Here is a 22796-nt window from a genome sequence, read left to right as displayed (position 1 = left end):
TTTCTCAACCTTGGCAACTTTAAGATGGGTGGACTTCAACTCTTAGGATTCCCCAGGCTGGCTGGGGAACTCTGGGAGTTGAAGTCCACCCATCTTAAAGTTGCCAAGGTTGAGAAACATTGACCTAGGGCATTCCAACCTGCCGACCTCCAGATACATTGGACTACAATTTCCATCATCCTGAGGCAACCTTTCCAGTGGGTGGTGAGATTATTGAAACCATCAGGAAGGCTACAAGTTATGGAAGGATGGTGTGGAAAAAGAAGGAATCCATTCATGTAGCAAAACCAATTCCTTTCTCCAACATTGTGTGAAGAACTGGGTAGCTTTGATAATAACTTCATTTATATTACTTTTTTAGAACAGATACCTTTAAATCCAGTGGGCAATGTAGGCAATGCAGGTTTAACATAAGGTAAGTATATACAAAAAGGGAAGCAAAGAAACAACAACAACAAAATGATGCTGAGAAATAAGGCTTGCTCAGAACAGAATAATGAAGTTACCCAATCATGAGAAGACACGCTTCAACTTGTACACAAAGTTGCCCCTTGTCCTCTGATAGCTATCAGGAGACAGGATGGAACATATTCCATCAATTGGTTACTACTTAGCTTCAAGGCTCAGTCTGAGGTGTGGATGTTTTCTTTTGAAGCTCCCTGTGGCCAGGAAGATGCATAATTCCAGATCTGCTATTTCTCTCCCTCACTCTTATGTTCTTCAGGTTGGGTTCTGTTCTCCATCCCTTCCCTTGCCCAGCTTTTCCTTTTCTTAAGGGACTTTTCCTGGAGGCTCTCTGATGAGGTTTGGGACTTGTTTCCCCCCCCCCCCCCTTTGAGCTTCTCAAAGGCAATGAGGAACCCCAGTAACAGAAGGAATGCAACAGCTGTAGAAAAATATAGAGGAGGAGAAAACTCCAGGAGTACCAGCTCAGTAGATACAGCAAAAAAGATGTCATTAAGTCCCAGTATTGTTGTAACACTAGTTTTTCTTAATCAAGGGATGAGTTTTCATTTGCAAGGCTAGTCATTTTTCTGGGAGACATCACAGGGGACAATCAAACTGTCCTATCTTGAGTGTGAACTGTACAGTTCCATTCAGGGGTGTCCACAGCATATAGTCAAAAAAGTCAAGATATCTGCAGTAATGGTGTGATTGGAGCGCCAATCATTTCTTATGTGTGTTGCACATAAGATGGAGGCTGCAAAAGTGCAATTGAAGTTCTCCCTACTTTTTATGTGTGTGTTGCACATAAAAAGTAGGGAGAACTTCAATCGCACTTTTGCAGCCTCCATCTTGACCTTTTGGACCATACCCGGCAGACACACCTGGGCAATTCCATTTTTCTTCCCTGATATCTCTGAGAGAAGAGAATTCTCTCAAAGTGATGATCCAACACCTTATTATTTGTAGAGCAAATTGTCCCTTGTGAAAGGCTGATGCATGAACTATGTTGCAGTTTAAAGGTATTTACTGGATGTCCATACAACCAGAAGAGTTGCTGTTGTTGATTTAAGCGTATAACAGCTCATGTCTTCCAGAAAGTGTTTTGTTTCTACAACTTGGCAAAGAGTTCACTATCCTATTAGAGCTTTGTTTTTCTCACCTTTGCTGTCTACACCCTTGTTGCAAGTCACTTTGAAATTCAGGGAACAGACATCTACGTGTTTGAAATAAATAGTATACTGGATTCATCCATGCATTCTCCTTGCTCTAGTTCAAAGATAGCCCCCATTTTTTTCACAGAACATAACCTCACATCAGAGCCTCCATCTTATTGTCACCTACTGCTGAGGCAGCTTGGAGCTGAATCAAGATGATCTGTTAGGATCAAGTATTTTTTTCTGTAGGAAGAAAACCTCCTATGCAAACATTCTGTATTGCATGGAGGAGGCATCTTCAGAGGGTCAGTGACCTGCTGGACTCCGATTGGTCCACTAAAGACCACTTCCTCCAGCTGGAGGCTTCTGTACCTCCATGGGCAGTTGGACTGTAGATGCCAGAGGTCTTGGACATCTCATCCAAGCAGTCCATTTTCTACCTGCTTGTTTGTTTGGTCATGGGAATACTGATCCTGAAGAAGATTCACTGTATATCTACAAGGAGATTGATAGTCCCATCAGTGCACAAAGCAGCTTCCCACCAAAGATATTACTGGATTCCAGTAATGAAATTGGAGCAGGCTGTGATGTTTTGTTTTTTTTAAAATATAGCCTTGTTTATTCATTTAGGAATAGTAGACAGTGAGTGGGGCATTTAAATCCTCCCCCTTCCAATTCCTGCTCTTTTCTCTCCTGCTTTTGCCAATGTGTCCATCACAGGGCTGCCAAAAAAGGAAGCAACCATGGTTCTAGGGCTCCCCTGCCTTTCTCATCCAGTCAAGATTAAGCTGGGCCTTGGGGAAGAGCTTGTTGGTCCCCCATTCCTTTTCTTCTCTGTAGCACTGATATTTGAGAGACTCAGCCCATCCCCTGTTAGCTAGTTGGCTAGATTGGTTCTTCGGGGCTGAGAAAGAGCAGCAGGCAATCTTCTCTCCTGCTGCAGGCTCTTGTGTTCCCAGCCCAGAAGAATGAATGGCTGCCCAGAAAGTTACATGTTACTTTCTATGCAGGCAGCAGCACTGTTGAAGGTGCAGTAAGAAGGAGGCCATGGAGGCAACAGTTCTTACAGTGACATCCTTCCTTTCTGGAGAAAGTACATCAGCATGAGTGTGTGGATAAGCCCTTGGTTGTGATGCCTCTTCTCCTGGAATTTAAGCAGGGTGTTGTTCTATAATCAGCTTCACTGCACACTTGTTCTTCAGAGAAGAGAACCAAAATAACATTTGCATTAGTTTCCGTACAAAGGGAGCAGTTCAGATTATGTCTTGCATGGCCACAATTTTAATGACTGAATAGTGAAACCAAGGTCATCTCTCTCATTCTCTCTCTTTTCACACCCACACCCACACTCATATCCACATCCACAATTATTCACTACTATAGGATGAAAATTGCTCAGATTAGGGAAGACAAGAGAACTTGGGGAGATGCCTAGCTGGGCTAGAGAAAGGGCCAACTCTATATTGGTAACTTCCTTCCTGTCATGGATAGTACTCCCTCCTGTATATAGAGCTTTGTTGAAAGTATCTATCAGGTGATCCCACCGTGGTGAAGGACAAAGGAAGGAAAAGACTGCAAAGAGTCATTTTGTACACACTCAGAGGCAAAGAGGAAGTGCTAATTGCTTTGAACTGTTAATGTTCTTGCCTCTGTTAACTGTTAACAGTGAAGAAGATGTATGTGAGAATTGCCTGTGCGTGGGAATTCCTGAAATCTCCTGAAGAAGTTAGTTCTATAGGAGTTTCTCAGGGCCAGTTTTACCCGACTGGATGCTCTGTAATTAGAGGCAGGGGTGTGTGCATGTGAAGCAGAACAGTATAGTTTGTCCCTTTCTTCAACCTCTGGAAGTGCAGCAATGGTCACAGAGATGTCTGCTAACTCTGTCAGGGACATCCTGGCTCAAAGCAACCATATAGGCAGAATATACACGGAATTTCTTTCCATAAATCCTCATTTATATTGGTGGTTGTTTTCCAAAATGCAAGTGACAAACAGTATAGCCTATCTGTAATCTTTATAATGTCAGCATTAGAAGCATCCTTGCTAATTGTGGGAGGAGTATGAGGTACTAGAAGACCATGGATTTCTGACAATCAGTAATTCTATAGCTGGCTGGTGTGGGTCTTCCGGGCTGTGTGGCCATGTTCTGGAAGTTTTGTTTCCTAACGTTTCACCAGCATCCGTGACCGGCATCTTCAGAGGGCAGGAGCACAGACAGGAGCAGTTCTCTCTGTGCCCAGGTGCTCCTGCCCTCTGAAGATGCCGGTCACAGATGCTGGCGAAACGTTAGGAAACAAAACTTCCAGAACATGGCCACACAGCCCGGAAGACCCACACCAGCCATCATATTCCGGCCATGAAAGCCTTCGACAATTCTATAGTTGTTGACTCTAGTTCTTGCCATGTTTGTGTATGTGTGTGTACATGCATCTAACCATCTGAACCATGATTCCATTATTCCTGCATATTTTGATATAGGTTTTTCTCTTTTAAAAAATTAAGTCAGTTCCTTCCTGCCCACCACTCCCTTCTGGTAAACAGGGAGGTCCATCCTTTCTTCTCTTTCCCAAACCCCACCCCCTCTCTCTTGGCATGTGGACCATTTTGTAGTCAATTTTACAAGCAAGATTCCATTCTAATTAGGAAAAATTCTGCCTACTTCCCCAGGATGGCTAGCGAACCCTTGCTAAGGGTACCCATTTACCAGGAAGTACATCAGAAGGGACCCTGATGGTGGCATTCTCTGTAGAGGCATCCCTCTTATGAAACCACCTGTCCCCAAAGTAAACTTAACCCCACTTTTAAGGCCTACTGGAAAATGGTATAGACCTGGCTTTTGGGAAACTGATTGTGAGCCATTGACTCTGAAATTAGCTTTCATATATAGATTGAGATAGTAATTCAGTAAATAAATAAATAATCTATTTCATAAAGTGTTCTAGTCAGTTTCACTGGACCAAAAGAAAATGTTCTGATTTCATTTCCCCAACCCCCCTTCTTATATATAAGTAGCAGGATTCCACAAAGTAAAAAATGGTTGTACCACAGTTCTGAAACACATTACACTTGACAGCACATGCCACAAAGTTCTGACAAAACAGAAGATTGGTGTGAGGGAGAATACATTGTTACGAAAAAATGCTATCAGGAGAACTGGTTGGAGCTTACATCAGGTGTTGGATGAGTAAGACAGTTGCCACAATTATAAGATCAAAGGTTTATGTATCTTTGGCAGGACCCTTGTATACAGTTACAGTTGTTTGTGAGAATTTATTCTAGCCTACAATGGATCTAGTGCTCCAATCAAGATATACAGTACCTAAGACTATAAACTGGCAACTAAGATTAATTCCTGGACTTCAAATTTCTGATGGTCTTTATGGTCATGAATTCATAAGGTAATTTATTCTACCTCCAAGATACAGAGTTTCAGCATTTTTCCAGTAGTCACTTTTGATAGAAGTCATAATGCCAAACCAGGAACGGAGCAGGTCATGGTTAGCATTACTATTACCATTGGACTGGAAGGTAGCATAGGAAAGAGATGTGATTACATTCTTGTTTGGAGATGTTGATGGGCCATCTGTTCTGACCCTTAGTAATTTGGATGAGAAGCAAGTTGCAAAGCATTGCTCATAGTTGAAGGCAACACTCCTTGTGGAATGTAGATGTTCAGCCCATCAACATACTGATCTTCTGAAAAGTGTCCTCAGGCCTAACATATTTCACAGTGAACGTATGTTGCTAATGATCGAGCTCCATCTGCTTATCCCCAGTTTATCAAGATGCAGATCTACAAGAAGAGACGTGGACCGTAATAGGAAGACCAAAGACTGTGAGAGTCTGGCAATATGAGACTTTATGTCTGGCATTGCTTGAGAAGAAGGAAGTCTGACTTCCTCTCTTAAACACAAGAAAACATATGTGTACAACTAAAGAAAACATTTGTCATTCGCAAGTACCTATTTCGGTTCTTTAAGCTGATGTGCAGTAAATATTTTAAAACATGGATAATAGATTAATCATTTAAGAAAACTTGAAAAAAGGGAAGAAGAAAAGTTGCCACTTCTCTTAACTGATCTTGGTCAATTCATTTGAAAATGTATTTCTGACTTTTCTGAAAAATGAAAAATGTGAACCAGTTTTAGACCTGACTGATAAAGTAACTTTCATGTCCTTTTCTGTCCTGGGTGATATTCTGGGAATAACACCCTGTGTTCTGTGGAAACAACTGGTACAGTTTGAAATGTATCTCAAGTAGAAGTCACTAGTTATTCTTTTGCTTCAGGTTTCCTTGTGAGAAAGTACATTTCTCATGGAAAAAGAACTTGGTTCCCTCTAATGTTCAGGAGAATATACAGATGTGAACAGGCAAAATATATCTTGCTTCCTAGGGAGCAGATCCAATGAAAGTCTGAGGTGTCTCTTGCAGCTAGGAAGAGCTCCAACTACTACCTTTTAATTGGTAAGTCCTGGTCTCCTTCAGCAGAACTATTCCAGAGACCAGCAGAATACTCTATGAGACATTCTTTTTTAATTTAATTGTGAATCAGTTATGATATCTTGACTGCACATTTTGAATAATCATAAAACCTAATGCTGACCTAAAGCAAAAATTACTGACTTCAAAATTAGAGTTTTTTAAAGGCTACCAAGCAATCTTAATGAGAAATTAGAAAAAAGAAAAGTTCTATATTGAGAGAAGACAGAGAGAGAGAGAGAGAGAGAGAGAGAGTACAGACAATCCCACTGTCCATCATGTGGACTTTGATTGCCAAAGGGGGGTTGTGAAATATTGTTTCATAGGTGGGACAGCACTTTGGTCCTGCAAGGAGTCCTTGGGATTTGCCACTGTGCTAGTGGACATCTCTGCTGATGTAGATGCCCTGCTAAGAATGTTTGCCAGCAGTGAAGAGAAGAAATATTGAATGAATTACCATTCACAGGCTGAGCCAATGAACTACATCCATAGGTCAACCCACTGCTAGCCAACCAGGTAAAAACAAAAGAGCCTACCAATACTACACTAGCAACTATCAGCAGTCATCCATTGGCTTCATCACTGCTATGCTTAAATGTGCTGAAAACAATGGGATGAAAGGCCTTCCCCATTTGTTGGTTTGCATGTGCTTAAGCATGGGCCAAGCTAGCCAGTCCATGGAAGTACCAGCAGCAAGAAGTATAGACTTCTGCCTTTCTTTATTAATTACAAACATTGTAAAAATTAGATCAAGATGGGCAAAGAAATTGTACAGAGGCTGAAAGATTTGGGAGAATCCTGAGAGACTAGATAGGATGATTACTCTTGGCAACTACCAACTTGCATGTGGAATCGGGCCAGGTAATTCTCATTCAGTTTGATAAAAGAGACTTTCTGAACAATTCTCATGGCCAAGGAAGGTATAGGTGTTAAATATTAACATCTTTTTCACTGTATAATCATGTCTTCAGTGATCTGCAGCCCCCACCCCCTTACATCCCACCCTTTAATTAAATCTCAAGGAAAAAATTATGGAGAACTACTTCTATTGGATTATTCCTACAGTGATACTACCTTATGTTCTGCCCTTGAGAAATTGTTGGAGATTCTCAGAGAAGGAATTTATCCAGTTTCTCTGCTCACACATTTGCAAGAGGTTTTAGAAATCCTAACTGAATGTACCATTGAATTCCAAATTTTAATGTGCTGTAAGTCACCCTTCTTTCATCCAATAACAAACAGCTTGTACTTCATGGGCTCTCTCATACCAACATTACAGATTATTTCAGTTTTACAAGAAACAGAACTTAATACCACATGCTTTAACTATAATACTTTCCCTACTGTTCTAGTAATTACAGTTTTATATTCTTTTGTTTCCTCCTTGCTAATGACCTTCATTTTTGCTCTCTGGTATGGTATCCCATCCTAACGCCCAAACTTATTTCAAACCAAGCCTATAAATCTCTCATTCTAATAAAAGGAAGGACTTTAAGTGTAGCGCGTGGGCCTTTCTAACTGTTGGGTCAATCCTGGGCAAAGTACACTTTTATTGGACCAACCTTGTGCAATAAACACAGCTCCAGAGACCTTTGCCCTACAGCTTCCCAACAGAATTTATGTTTTGTTTGCGTTTGGGGGTGGAGGGCATGTGGAAAAGGTAAGGATTGCTGTTTCAGAGTCTTTATATTATACCACTTATGCTATGAAGGCAATCTCAGAGTAATCTCAGTAAACCCTTTAAGAAACAGCTGCCTGTCTAATGCATAGAAAACTTGCAGGAAAAAAGTCAGTCCAGCCTGATGAAAATCTTACATGCTATTTATGGTAAATGAGCAAGTGGAATCTTGGATGGATATGCTGCCCTATATATAATTTTATGATTTCTGAAATTAAGGCCTTGCTCACAGATTATGTTACATCAATTTCCTGTTGGGTTTCCTTGAGTGTAGCATCAAGCCCATGATAAAAAAAATCCACCAACATCTCTGAAAGTGTTTTGTGACTAAATAGACCCCAACTGATAAAGTGTACCCAGATTTCATAAGAATCACAGGGATGGAAAGGAATCCTGCACTGTCCAATATGTTTCTGAGAACCTCCAGTTATGGAGCATCCTGGACTTCAGGAGCAGGCTGTTCCACTACTTAATAGCTCTCACAGCCAGGAAATTCACTGAATTCATTGACTGAAAATATCAGTCTGTTTGATGCAAAGTTTGGACTTCTCTCTGTTAAGCTTCCACCCACTGGTTCTTGACTTACCCTTGGGTGCTCTGAAGAATAGATCCACACTCTCTGCTCTGTGACATCCCTTCATGTACTGGAAGACTGCTACCATATCTCCCTTTAGCCTTCTCTTCCTTAGAAGTTTAAAGATCCTTTAACTGCTCTTTGTAGGATTTAGCCTCCAAGCCCCATACCATCCTTGTCACTCTTCTCTGCACTCTTTCCAGTTCCTCAGCATCCTTTTTGTATTGTGGCAACCAGAACTGGACACAGTATTCCAGGCATAGCATAGAGCAGTATTATCACTTACTGCGATTTTGCATCAACACCTCTATTGATGCAGCCCAAAACTGCATTGGCTCTTTTGGCAACTGCAGCATGTTGCTGGCTGATGTTTCACTTGTGGTCTAACAAAATTCCCAGATCCTTCTTGCAAGTACGACTGCTGAGCAAGGCATTGCCTATCTTGTACCTGTGCATCTGGTTTTTCCTGCTTAAATACAGAACCTTACATTTTACACCATTAAAACAACATTTTGTTGAATAGGGCCCAATGCTCAAGTACATCAAGATCCTTCTGAATCTTGAGCCTGTCTTCTGGGGTGTTAACAGCTTTGTGTCATACACAGGTTTTATGAGTATCCCTTCTATTCCCTCATCTAAGTCATTTATGAAGATGTTGAAGAGTGTTGGGTCCCCGAAAGGAATCCTGAGGTACCCCACTTCATACGAACATAGATCCATTAAGGACCACATGTCAGCTACAGTTGTTCAGCCAATTGAGAATCCATTTGGCAGTGGGACCATCTTTATTCCAATTTATCAAGAAGGATGCTATGGACTACTTTATCAAATGCCTTACTGAAGTCTAAGTACAGTATAGCCACTGCATTCCCTTCGTACACTAATCAAATCATATTATCAAATAAAGCAATATCTCTGGCATGACCTATTTTTAACAAATCCATGCTGGCTTCTAAATGCTCATCAGTCCACTGCTTGATAATCTTTTCTAAGATTTTCCCAAGTATTGATGTTAAGCTGATGGGTCTGTAGTTTCCTGGATCTACTTCTTTCCTTTTTTAAATTTTGGAATAACATGGACTCTTCTCCAGTTTTCTGCCACTTCCTCTGCGTTCCAGGATTTCGCAGAGATTTCAGCTGGTGGCTCAAAGATGACATCTACTAGTTTCTTTAACACCCTAGCTTGTAATCCATCTAGTCCAGGAGATTTGGTCCAGTACACAAATATCACAAACTAATCTCTATTATTCTCATTTCAAAAAAACATCTGGTCTACAGTACATAAATTCTTCATCCTTCTCTATATTTACCATAACCTTCTACCTGATAATATATGTACATTTGATCAGCACATTCCTAATTTCTTCCCCTAAGTCTCTAATAAAAATAATGAAACAAAGCTTCCAGTGGGATTCCACTGGTTTCTTCTGTTTAACCAGAAACTTCACCTTTTGCTAGATTACTTTGGTCTGATATATCTATCAATTACAGTGGCTCAAAAAGTGTAAGTGACTTCACAAGTTAATTGCAATCCTGAAGACACACAATCTTATGAATGCAGAGATGTGATCCAGGTGTGCACATTTTTACTCTGTAATTATCCTGTATCATTTTCCCTGGAGCTATAAACATTAGATTTGGAAATGGCTGCTTTAAATTCACACAGATCTATATTGGTTAAATATAGGAAACAAACTCTGATCTTCAGGTGAATAGCACTGTAGTTCTGTTGACTCTTGATAGTTAAAAATGCCCAAGCAATTTAAAATAACCCTGTTCTATAAAATGTGCAAGACTCTTACATCTCATTTGCCCAAAAAATATAGCAGCTTAAAAGTTGTGAAGTCCTAGACATCAAATCATATGCTACATATTTCTCTGTGTCACTCTCAGCAAGGAGTGGTCTGTAAAATGAGGCATTTTGATCAACCTAATCCTATGTTTGAAAGATGCTCTGGGAAGGAGAGGAGAAACATAAATTCTTTTAGCTGTTGTGATCGGTTACCAGCCTATTACTTCTCCCTACTTCTGCTCTTGTTAAAGGTGGAACGGTGCTGCCACTGTTCTCCTTCTTTGTTTCTTTGTTTTTTCCTTTTATATTTCCTTCTTTATATTTATTTGAAATGAAAGTGAAAATCCCATAAAGAAAAACTGCATTTCCTTTTATTGAAATTATGATGTTGAGAAGAAATGAGGCATGTCAGAAAATTGTAGCTGCCCACATTTCTGTTGTTGTAGTGTGTACAGATTTTTCTGACCTTTGGTCTGCTAAGACATATTCCAGAAAGGAAGGACTTTACATTCATATGTGAACATTAAAAAAAAAACAACTAGTTTCTCAAAGTTGGAATTCCACAGATGAGGCAAGATTCCACCCACCCACCAACCCCCTTTTAGCAAAAGGACTTAGCTTATTGCTCTTTCCTGCCTGCAATCCAGGGTAGTAACATCATCACTTATTGCAGGCCACCCTCCATCATCAAAATAAAATTGACTCTACATCATAGCCTTTCCCAGCCTGGTATCCCCGAAATGTCCTGGATCACCAGTCAGACTGTAGCCAGGCTGGCTGGAAACGATGAGTTTTGCTTCCAACAGCTCTGGAAAGCACCCATTTGGATAAGGCTACAGGAAGGGCTGTTCTGAACTTTGCTCCTGGAGATATGTCTTTAGCTGTAACCATCTGTTTCTTTCTTTTCTGCTCCTGCAGTTTTGGTGTACACGTAAAAATGAACTTGCAATGAAGTCTAACTCCAGAACTTAAAATAATCTTGGGAAAGGTTTCATTCCACATCAGAAAACATGCTATGCCTACTCTGATATCTCTTCAGTCTCTGCCACCTGCCATTACCAAGCAAAAGGATGATGTCTATCTCAGAAAGCTGATGTCAGTAGCAGAGTCAGCACTGGATGGACTGAATCAGGATACAGAAGCCTTCTTCCAACTTGGTGCTGTTCAGATGTGTTTGACTACAGCTCCTATTATCCCAGTCAGGAGAAGGCTGGGATAAGGCATAGCCATGTGGTAATATATTTCTGACATTCCAAAGATGACTGATGGTAAATTGCCTACTACACACATCTTTGGGTGAATGGTTACAGGACAGCAAAATAATCTCTGTTGAATGTGAGAACCAATTGCTCTGCCAACCATCATGTCTTAAGGTGCTAAACAATTCTATCTGTGTTTGAATTATTTTATTTTCCATACAGTCAGCAAAAATGTGCCAAGGACAAATTATTCCATGACTTCAGACTCTTTTATCACATGTCCTTCCATTACTCCCTCTTAGTATACATATTTGCCCTTTGATACTGGTCAAAAAGTGCTTCTGTTAAGGAATACAATGAATCAACTTGCCACTACACTCATCTCAAATGGGCTTATTCAGACTCTTTGTAGGAAGACACTGATTAATACAGCTATGAGATCTGCTTATGGGATGGATTGTTATATAGTGGGTGGATGGAGTGGGGAAATCAGGTTTTCTTCTCCCAAAAGTATTTCTTCTCCCCACAAACTTTAAGCCTTATATGTAAATACAGATGACTTACTTGGAATGAGGGTGGATTTGTGTCACCCATGCAGATTTTTCCTTGACTGATTGTGCATGTGATAAATTATTTCATTTACACAGTCTTCCTGAATTGGTGTCTTCCAGCTAGATCAACTCCCAGACTTTCCTACCTGGTATTCCTAGAAGGCGTCAGGGTGGAGAAAACTGTTCTGTGTACCCTGTCATTCAATTGCCTTTCAGTTTCTATCCATTCTGATAGCACCAACCACTCTTTTGATAAAGGGGAGGTTTATGTTTAGCTGTGTATATTCACTTGCTGCTCTGCACTTAAAGCAGTTTATTCAGGGGAAAAATGTTTCTGTGCCCACATATCGTACCAATATTTCTGCAAATGATGTCTACATCTTCAGAAAATTAGGCCTTTGAGAACGAGGGAGGAATTAGCTCAAGGGCTTGAGAATGTTTGTAGATTCCAGCCCCCATCAGCCCCAGCCAGCATGGCCAATGGTTAAGTAAGATGGCAGCTGCATTATACCATCTGGAAAGCCATCTTATCTCTTAGTAGGTGAACCTTTCTCCATCTTTTTGCCAGAGAAAAGACTGTTGCCTGCATGATGGAGCACGCGCAGGAGCAGAGCATGCATAACTTTGGGAGATTGTTTGGATAATACTCTTATAAGTTACTCAGGAGGGAGCAACAGTTAGGAGAGGCGAGAAACAAGATTAGAGTGTCTTCAGAAAGATTTATTGACAGTCTGACAAACTGGCAATTAAATAATTGCAGTGCCTTTTTTAGAGATTGGAGGTGTGTGCAGGGAATGAAAGGTAAAGTTGTGATGGGCCAAGAAGATTGTGTAATGCTCCTTCTGAGGAAGAAAGAAGAACTGCTTTAATGGAAGTCAAGAACCTGAAAGGAGAAAGAAGAAACTGTTACTTTCCTTTCTTGCGCCCTATTTGAAATAGAAAAAAAAAAAAATTCTTTCAGTAGCTAGAGCTCCACTGGAAACTGAAAGGTAACAGAATACAGGAAAAAAACATGGCAGTCAGACAGCTAGATGGACAGTATTCCAGCAGGGCTGCTCTCCTGAAGAGAGTAGACTTCTTTTCCCTCTACCTCTCGATGGCTATGTTACAGCAATTATTGTAGGGAGCCTTGAAATCTAGTTGATATGTGATAGCCTCTTGACTGAATTAGGTGACGGAGGAAACCTAAGCCTATTTTCATGTCATTTTACAGAAGCTGAATATCTTCCCATATCTAACTTCAATGTATTGTATCCTCATTTGCCCACCCAAAGTTAATACAAAACTGAGATTTCTGAATTAGATATACAAGAAAGGACCCCAAAATATAGCCCCCAGTAGTAGAATCTGGCAGTAAATCCCCAGTTGGTTCACGTTGCTCTTAATGTTAAAAGCCGAATCACTGCAAAGTAGCTGCCACACAACAAAAGGAAAGTTCTGCTGAAATCAGGGTAGGACCATAGGACTTAATGACTTCTTTTCACTAGTGATCACTATGAATTGACTCCACAGGACCTTCAGAAATATATCTAACTCAATTTGATGGGGGGGGGGGGACACTAAAAGAACAGATTATAGGACAAGTTTGGCAACCTGAAATCAAAAAATCTTTCAACTCCCTCCTTTGTGGTCCACAATATCCTCTTCAATGACAATTTCCTAAAGCTAGAGGGCCATTTTCTCACCATTTTGAGTTGAGAAATGCACACAAATTGTAATATAAATTGGGCCCTAAAGTAGGCCCAATATACTTGGAAAAACAAACAAACCTCTCCCTAAGCCAGGAAAAAACCAGAATGTCTTGAATGGCCTTATAATATGACCTCACCAACTTCGCTTTGTTGACCTGCCCATGGTAGCCCTGCCACCACCACCCACAATATAGTTTGCTCAACCCATATAAGAACATTTTAATTTGAATGAGTTGTATTCATTGGCAATGATTATTTCTATAAAAATGGTAAGTAGGAGGGCAGAAACAGCAATGGAGAGACCTATTATCGGAACAGGTGTATGAGATTCAACAAGCAGATAAAGGAAATCTTTGTCTTTCAGTCAGCACAAGAAAACTATAGGATAAGGGCAGTCTTCCTCATTCAGATGCTTTCTAGATGTGTTGAAATGCTCCTTATTCTTAAACATGTTGGGAAATTATGTTTGGAAAATAGGAGTTACAGTCCAAATACACTTGGGGATGCCTGGAATAGAGTGTGTTCAAGATCATACAGCACTGGTATAGCAGATCCTAATTTCTGTCTCCCAATCCAGTGGGTCACTCGGATAATAAAAAACACATCAAAGCTGAAGCCAATGATATCTATTTACTTATTTTGTCTATGCAAAATGTGAGATGTTCTGTAGTTTTCAGCATCACCACTGTGCTAAAATGGGGCCATGCATGGCCTTTCTAACTATAAAGACAAAATAAGAAACGTTCTGGAATGCCAAGGTCTAGGGATACCTTTCTTGCTTAAATCTACTGTGTCTTGAAGTCAGACATTTTTGAGGAGATGCATAAAGAAGCCTCCTCACATTGGAGGGATATCATCAAAAACCTTTACAGCTTCATTAGTCCAGGGAATAGTTTTAGGAAGGTGGAAGAAAAGAACCCATGGACATTAAATATTAAAACAGTATTCCAGGAAAGCCTTGAACATTTGGGTCAACTGCTGTATTGATCAACATAGAAAAGAACATGTTTAAAGACAGTACAGTTTGCATTTAGGAGAGCTGAGGGTCTCTGGCATTTCCAGGTATTGCTGGGAAAGACCTGCTTGAAACCCTCGGAGAGCCACAACTGTCAATGTAAGCAGGGCTAGATAATCAATAGTTATGAGGTTGATTCCTATGTTCCTCAAGTGTTAATTCAGCTACTAGAATTTTTTTTAAATCTTAGGGCAATTTTGGGATGACATATTAACAGGCGGAAGAAGAAGAATTCACATATTTCATCATGTAGTCTAAAACCACTACAGTACCTACAGTAGTTCTTAGATATGTTCCATATTCTGTTTTCAGATCCTTTGGTATTACAGTGACGGGAAGGAAATACGATCACAGTTCAGCAGAATATACACAGAAAGGCAAGCTATTCTGTGTTTAATATCACTTAAAACATATACCAGATATTGAAAAAAACCTAATGTATGATATTTAGCTTGCATGAAATTAATATAAATATAATGGATGTGGTGGAGAAAATAGATCTAACAAAATGGATGCTACACCCTTTTTCCTCCCTGTGTTTTGGATATGACCAGAGTCAAACCCAGCTTCTCTCTTTGTCTAATCCTATCAGAGCAAATTGACCTTCCCTGCCCCCAGAGAAAGCCCACTGTAATCCCATCTAAATCAAAGAACAGGAGCCTCGCTCACCAGCTCACAGTACAGCCCAAGGGCAGCACTAATAAGGGAGTTGCCACATAGTAACAAGGTGAGAAACCCCAAAATTCCATCCTCAAGCAGGGATGCTCACCTGGTTACCTCAACATTCCATCTCCTTAACAAGGGACTTCCCCCAGCTCTGCTGTCCTCCTGGAAGGGTCATTTTGCCTAACAATAGAAATAACCCCAGGTACAGGGACAAGGACCAACCTAGCTTCCCCCAAACTACGCAGCGGATCAGATCCCTAGGATTTGCCACCTTGTAGCCTTCAACATCTATAAAAATCTTTGCTTTGTTCAGAGTTCCTTTTTCTTTTAAAGTTGACACCTGAGGATTGTTGCAATAAATGTGGTTCTTTCTCGTCAAAGCTGCACTCTGTACAATGGATACCCATTATATGCTATTCTATAGGCCATTTTTTCCTTAATACGCCTTCATGGAATTCAAGCTGTTTGAAGTCAGTGTTCCTGATATTTTGGGAAATTCGAGCAGTTCATCCCTAGTACTGCTAATTCTACAATTTCAAAACCTATGAAGTTTAAGAGCAAGTTTTGGAACTTTAAAAAACAACTTTGGTTCTTCAGTCTTTTACAGTCACTAGTGCCCCATTCTATTTTATCTTTATGATCGCAAATATTTAAAAATTGTACTAAGAGAGAAAAAAAGTAATCTCAGCTCTCAGGATTTAAATAACATTTTATACAAAAACTCGTCTCTTTATCAGAACACACCACTGAGAAGAAATGGAAAACAGAAACAAGCAGATTTCCTGGCATGCATTACGTCCCAATGCTCCTTGACTGTTGCGGTAGCATCACTGCATAAATTTAGGAGTTTGGAAATTAGTAAATAGCAACTGGACAAAGATTTTCCTGCAACTGAATAGCCCACACTGGTCTAATACTACCAATCAATCCTTAATGCTGACCAAGGGGGATAAACAAGAAAACTTAATATTTACATTTATGAATGGTAGAAGTCTGAATATTCTTTTAATCCTTACCTGAATTTTTTGCAAGCTTACAGGAAGAAGCTTTTTGAATGTACTCCTTTATTTTGCAGTATATTAAAGAGAAATCACATATAGACATAACACGTAACCCTTTTATTTTTAAACCTCTGGTGAAAACAACTTTCCACATGACATCCCATCATTTGCTTTTGCTTTGAAAAATATGCAAACCAACCTAGCTACAGGTCAGCTATATTCTACAGACTGCATCCAATATTTGAAAAATGCTTCATAATTCTGATGAAGTATTTACATATTTTGCCATTAGGTAGTAAATTTTTATTGCAATGGACACTTTTCTAGCACATACTTTATTCATGGCAAGATAGTGGGGACAACTGTGTATCTATATATAAAAGCTTATGACTAGATAGGCCAGCCTTCCTCAATAGGCTGGACTACAACTATGAGAATTCCCAACAGGATGAATCTTCCGTTATGCTTAGCTGGAATTCTGGCATTGCAATCCAACTCAGTTGGAGGCCATGAGATTTGTGGAAGGCTGGCTTAGACAGGTTAATCTTTTTTTTCCTGAGAAAACTTTTGTTCTTGAAACTTTTGTTTGAAAATCAGAAACACAGACATCAAACATTTTTGTTGCAATAAAAAAAACCTATAAAGATGCCTAGTTTAACTTTTTTTTTCTTTTAAATTATTTATGTACCATTAAGTTAAAATGTTTACATTCATTCCATTCATTCGTATAAAAACTGCGGTTAAATCTTATGCTTATGATTTAACACTGATTGCTGCAACAGAAATTGCACTTTTCATAAAAACAAAATTGTGTATATGCAAAAGGGATCTCTTTTTTTGAAGGCTACCCTGTTTACAAATTCTGACTGACTATATACAGGTCAGTCATATCATAGACACTCCACCTCCTCTATCACAGTATATGTTTAAAGACAACAATGCAAATATTTTAGAATAAGTTCTTGTTAGCAAGTTCTATCTTGAGAAGGGTGTACCAGATGTTTTCCTTCATTGGGCTTTATCGGAAGTTACTTCAGAAAAACTACCCAGAAAATATAGAGCAGAAGGCACTAGCTGAGAACACTGACCTGTGAGATAGATCAGAACTGTCAAGTTCAAGATATGCGGTTACGCATACGGACAAGATGCACACTTGAATTGCTCTTCTACACTGCATTATCCATTATAATGCAAGCTTTGCCTACTTTGTCTACAAAAAGAAAAAAAATGTCAACATCAATCAGATCTTGGATGTTGGTCGAGTGGGAGTGAAACAAAGACGCAATCCACAAATACACAAGGCAGCACAGATAGTCATGGCGAAGATCTATGAATAGTGCAGAAGGGCACTCCTTGTTGAGTAAAAGATGCAGTTCCGCTCCCTTGATTCTCTTGCAGACTGATGACCTGGAGAGTCAGTGTTGCAGGGAAGAAATGTATCTAGAAGCAGGTATGATGGGCAAGACTGTCCCTGCCATCATGGCCACAGCTTCCTGGACTGCTTGATCACAGCAAAAATATCCAACAAAAGTGTAGCTGGCTGCAGCCCAGGGCAAATATCCACACCAGCACTGATTTGCCACCAATTCATGCTAGAGCCAAGGCACACCAGGAAGAATCCTGTCTCACAGAGGCTGTCACTTCTGCAGTGGAGGTCAGGCTGACGCCTGAGTAGAGCCCTTCCTGGCCAGAATATTTGAGTGCGCTAGTCTCAGGACTGGTACTGTCACCCCGGCTGGACATCACTGAAGAGACCGCCTGCAGCAAGAAAAAAACATTACCTTAATGTTCAGTAAAGCTCCAGTTGATGTGGGAGGGGGAATTCCCAAAGCAATGCTAGGATAATGAATAATAGAACTATTGCCATCAACTATCCAGCTGCCAATAGACCTAACAGAGAGAACTGTTCTCTGTTCAAAGAAAGGCAGAACTATCTGGCGGGCGGGGGGAGGGGGAAATGGGTCACAGAAACTAATCAACACCTTGGGTTGAATCTGGAAACAGATAAAAAAGCATATGAATTTAAAAGCAATGGAAGGGAAATGCAAAATGTGTCAGTTTAAACCATTTAGAATTTGAAAGAACTTGTTTTGAGTTCAAAAGGCTCATTTTGGGCACAAAATCATTCTTTTGAGTGTGAAAAAAGTTTTGAGCCACTGGAAATTGCTCCAAACTCAAAGCACTCCCAAATACTCAAATCAGCCCATTTAAGATTTGGGATTTTCCAACTGAAAGGGGTTAGAATTGAAGCATTTTGTGCACGCCTAGTCAAAAGCAGCATCATTTATCCCCAATCTGCCTGTTCCTATTATGGTTTTAGAATGTTCACTTTGCAAGATCCAGGGCTGGAGTCCAGGAGACTGGCCAAACTGGAGGAGGAACAGCAGCAGGAGAGGTAGCAGGCTAAAATCAGCTGCTTGGTTAAATCAGGAGGTGCAGAAATAAGATGAACCAGTTGTAGTGCAGCTGGACAAAAAACTGAGGGGAGCATCTAAGAAACTGTATACTGAGTTGGAGTCCCCTTCCCCCCCACCCCAAATAAAGGTGGGCAGAGTTGCTAGGACTGACTTCTTTGACCCTTTCTTTAGCAGACTCTATCCTCACAGTCCCTGTCCAAAGCCCTGATTACCATTTTACAATGGTTTAAGAGCGATAATATTTGATTACAAAACCAGGAAGCCACGGCCCTAAGATTTTATTACGACAAAAAAGAATGAATCAGGTGCTGCATAAAGACTAACCAATTTTAGTTAAAAACATAAAGGTTGTAAGGATGAGCCATCTTGAAATGAAGAAACTTTAATGGAAACTCTGACATATTACACCAATGAATGAATAAATGTTGCTCCCTTTATTTGGATCTGAATAAAAATAATGGCTGGTTTCATATATCAGGTTAGGCCAAAATATGATTTGTTCAGCTTGGGCTTAGCATTATGAATTAACTCATCCACAATTCTGGTTTATAACTCATGGCTTAATGGTTTAATGTGATATGTGAATCCAGCAACCATAGATAATTGTAATCATTTAATTATCTGTGGTTTAAGAGCGATTTCATTTATGCTTGGTTTATCTATATATTTTGTATTCTTCAAATATTTTTTATTAGCTTGAGAATTTTTGCAATAGATTTTACAACTGGCATCTGTCCTAAGTTGGCTAAAGGAATAAGGGAATGTACTTTTGAATGTCTTTGTACCATTTATGTATATTTATTTCCTGAAGAAACTTCAAATGTATTTTTATTAAGGTTTTCTCTGTGTTTTATATAAGACTTCTTTAAGATTTGATTTAAATTTCTTCCATTAATATGTCTGAGCTGCCAGAGTCCCTGAAGAACCTTGTCTGAAACATGTTGTGCTTTATATTCAAACAATTCCAGTACAGCAGTCAGCATCCTCTCATCTTTATTGAACTGCCCTTTCAGATGCATAAGATCTTGTTCCAACACAGTTAATCCTCCAGAAATTCATTATGGCAAGGAGGACTTTCATGTTTCTAAGACTCACTTTAAAACTCTGCTGAGTTTAACAATGATATAAAAACCTTAAAATCTTAAAAGGAAGAAATGCTCCACCGTGAAGCCCTATTTTTCACACACACACACACACACACACACGCGCTGGTCCTTTTCTCACTGCTCAGATGTCCACTTTGGCGTGCAGCTGCATGTGACGGACCTTCAGTCTGGGCTACAGACAACCCTCAGAGGACATTCAATACGGTACAGAGTTTCAGTGCAAATTCCAGAAGCTGACCTTGTGATAAGAGATCAGCCACTGGAGTGGAAAAACAGACTGACTGCTCTAGACAATGTGTCCCAAGCTGCTATGAATGATCACCAAATTCAGTTCATTTAGTCCTTCCTTCTTCTTTAAGATGGTTAATTCACATCTCACTGTTTTGGAATCAAGCCCACAATTAGCTATTAGGCTCCTGGAAGCAGCCATCTGAGACACCAGACTGGGGCAGGCAGTGAAGTGAGTCCAAGCCCCCACCCCCGCCTCCCTGACCCACCACCCAGACAAGACATTTTTATTTTACTGTGCCCAAATCAGGCACTTCTCTGGAGTATCATGACTCCTTAGCTGTCCATCCTATGTCATTTGGATGGGGTCCTTAAAGTGCTAAATCACAAGGTGGATGGGGCCTGAGGGCCCCTCAGAATAGTGCAAGTGGATCAGCAACTGTCCTGCACAGGAGGTGGTGTGCAGAGAAGAGGAGATGGACTTTCCCATCCTCTGGCATCCCTATAACAGTAATTTTCAGTGCCATGGCTGAGAATAAAGCTAAAGGGCAGCAAGAACATCCGGGTGGACTTGAGGGTATTCAGAGAGTGTTTCTCATATTGTTTAGTTATTACAGTCTCCTTCTATTTACTCACTATGCCCTTGGGATGGAAGATGTTATGGTCCATAAACCAGTGATGTTTTTAAAATGGCCGTAATCAGATGCCAGTGAGAATGGGGCAAATGGCTCCTGATCACTTCTGAGTCAAACAAGTGCCATTGGCTGTGTGGCAAAAGCCAATCTACCTGCTTTCTTGCATACAGAAAATAGGTTGTGCCTCAGTATCCTTCTGAAGCTTTCACTGTTTGAGGGAATTAAAGTGAGTTTCAGCTGAATATAATTGTTGTCTCTATGAATTTTTGCTGAATCTCCACATTTTTAGCAATGCTTTTGGCAGAGTTGTCTAGAAAAATGTAATAAATCATTTCTATCCCAGGAAAAGAATTTGTTTTCTTCAGTCCATTAACAACCTTTCCAAGAACTGAAAAGCACTAGTGTCTAAAACTTCCTTCCTATTCAGTCCTGAACATATCTTTTAATCTCTCCTGTCAATTTGGAATTTTTCTGATTGGCAAAGAATTATACTACTGTATATCCAGCTTTCCCCAACCTGACTCCCTCCAATTTTATCTGACTACTTCTCCCATCATCCCCAGTCTCCAGGTTTGAGCATCTGTTAGTGATGGATAACACAAGAGAAGAATATCACACATCCAGGGGATGTCAGATTAGAGAAGGCTAATACAAAACCATTCAGGACCCGCCTTGCTCTACCTTCAGCAGTGTTCTTTATTTAGGACCACAAGAATGGGAGGTAGCTTACAAAAGATAATTAAACCCATTAAATTTAAAATATAAAGAAAATAATCCCATTATGAAACCAGCACCAAAATTTCAAAAGAGCTTTAAACCCAAACTAGAGCACGTTAACCAAATTGCAGTTTGAAATGCATATAGCTTTACAGTTTCACACTATACACACCACAAAGCAACTTTCCTGTAGGGCAAATCCCCTTTGCTTTTCTTTGCTTTTTCAATGCAATCAAGCATCTGGCTTGACACAATCAGATCATTTTCATATGATTTGTATGAGCAAATACTGTGACTTTGGGCAATGCTATTTGTTAATGATTGCCATGAGGGTAACATTAGTAAGGTTAGTTGTAGCAAATGTAGAAAGTGTGGAAGAGCATCATCTTTACAAAAATGTTCTGGGCCCAAATGAGCCCTATAAGCTGTCTTAGGGGAAAAAATGAGGGTGCTTACAGTCTAGTGCTTTATTGGAAGTGCACTCTTTGCCCAGAAAAAGAAAAGATTAACAAGGGTAGGAGGCACCATGCAGGGAAATTGGTGTTCTGCAACTGGTAATATCTTCATGCTGCTCATGTTATGAATGGGCAAGTCCACTTAAGCACCACAACCTGTATTCATAACTCCAAATGTACTGATAATCTATTTTGGATCAAAACTTGAGATCTACCAGCCTGTGCCAGTCAGTGCCAAATAGTGTGGGATGGAGCCTAAAATCCTAGATGTGATATGAGAAGATACCTTTGAGCATATGCTCAGTCCAGAAGTTTGGTTTTATTACAAAACTGAGTTTATAGTTTCTTTGTACATTCAGTTCTTGTCTCCCCCCACCCACTCACTATCCAAATCTTTCTTCCTTTCAACTGCCCAAAATATGTCTGTCTTTAGTGATGGCTGTTATTAAACAAAAGAGAGTTGGTGCCCTTTTTGATCTATTTCAACAATTTGTCGAATTTACCTCTTGCCCCCCTCTGCTCAAAACATTCAAGAGCAGCATGTTAACAGCCACTTTTTAAATGCATCACATAAAATTGCATCTATCTGGTTGGTACTGAGTGGGTTATATGGCCACATCCAAAGGATTCAAGAAGTGAAGATTACCTGCAACAGCTTAGTGCATGTTTGGAGACACATATTTCTCCTTCACATGATACATGTTTCCTTCTGCAAATATATATTGAAATGATCAAAATTTATCTCTAAATATAATTTATTCTAGTGGAACTTCATTGACTGCTTAATAATACACCTTAAAGCTGAGCGTGAACATAGTAATAACTCACTAGTTGCTGTGGTCAGGCAATGCCTCTATCTATCTATCTATCTATCTATCTATCTATCTATCTATCTATCTATCTATCTATCTATCTATCTACCTACCTACCTACCTACGTACCTACCTGTTTGGTTTAGCAAGACTTCAGATGAGGGAGCACATACTTAAC

General features: G+C 39.9%; 1 protein-coding gene and 1 long non-coding RNA gene across 8 annotated transcripts in view; one reads left to right on the top strand and one right to left on the bottom strand.

Annotated features, from left to right (window-relative positions):
• Positions 1-12468, top strand: part of LOC148213729 (uncharacterized) — a 144468-nt gene extending 132000 nt beyond the window's left edge. Inside the window, exon 10 of the long non-coding RNA XR_015794159.1 lies at positions 11044-12468. This is a non-coding gene — a long non-coding RNA (uncharacterized LOC148213729). The remainder of the gene's footprint in view (positions 1-11043) is intronic.
• A 160-nt stretch (positions 12469-12628) lies between these two features.
• Positions 12629-22796, bottom strand: part of GATA6 (GATA binding protein 6) — a 38751-nt gene continuing 28583 nt past the window's right edge. For 6 of the 7 annotated variants that reach the window (XM_088131072.1, XM_088131077.1, XM_088131075.1 and 3 more), the window contains exon 7: positions 15942-18006. In XM_088131072.1, coding sequence (XP_087987198.1) covers positions 17836-18006 — 171 coding nt within the window. In that variant the 3' untranslated portion in view covers positions 15942-17835. Of the gene's footprint in view, positions 12759-15941; positions 18007-22796 lie in introns of those variants that run through there. The other variant, XR_015794116.1, reaches the window with a different exon arrangement.

This window comes from Python bivittatus, unplaced genomic scaffold (genome assembly GCF_059951505.1).
Source record: "Python bivittatus isolate LINGU-HERP-01145 unplaced genomic scaffold, Pbiv_v1 ctg000840_np1212, whole genome shotgun sequence".
Taxonomy (NCBI): domain Eukaryota; kingdom Metazoa; phylum Chordata; class Lepidosauria; order Squamata; family Pythonidae; genus Python; species Python bivittatus.
Note: the sequence above shows the minus strand (reverse complement) of the source record. Positions and strands in the feature narration are given on the sequence as shown.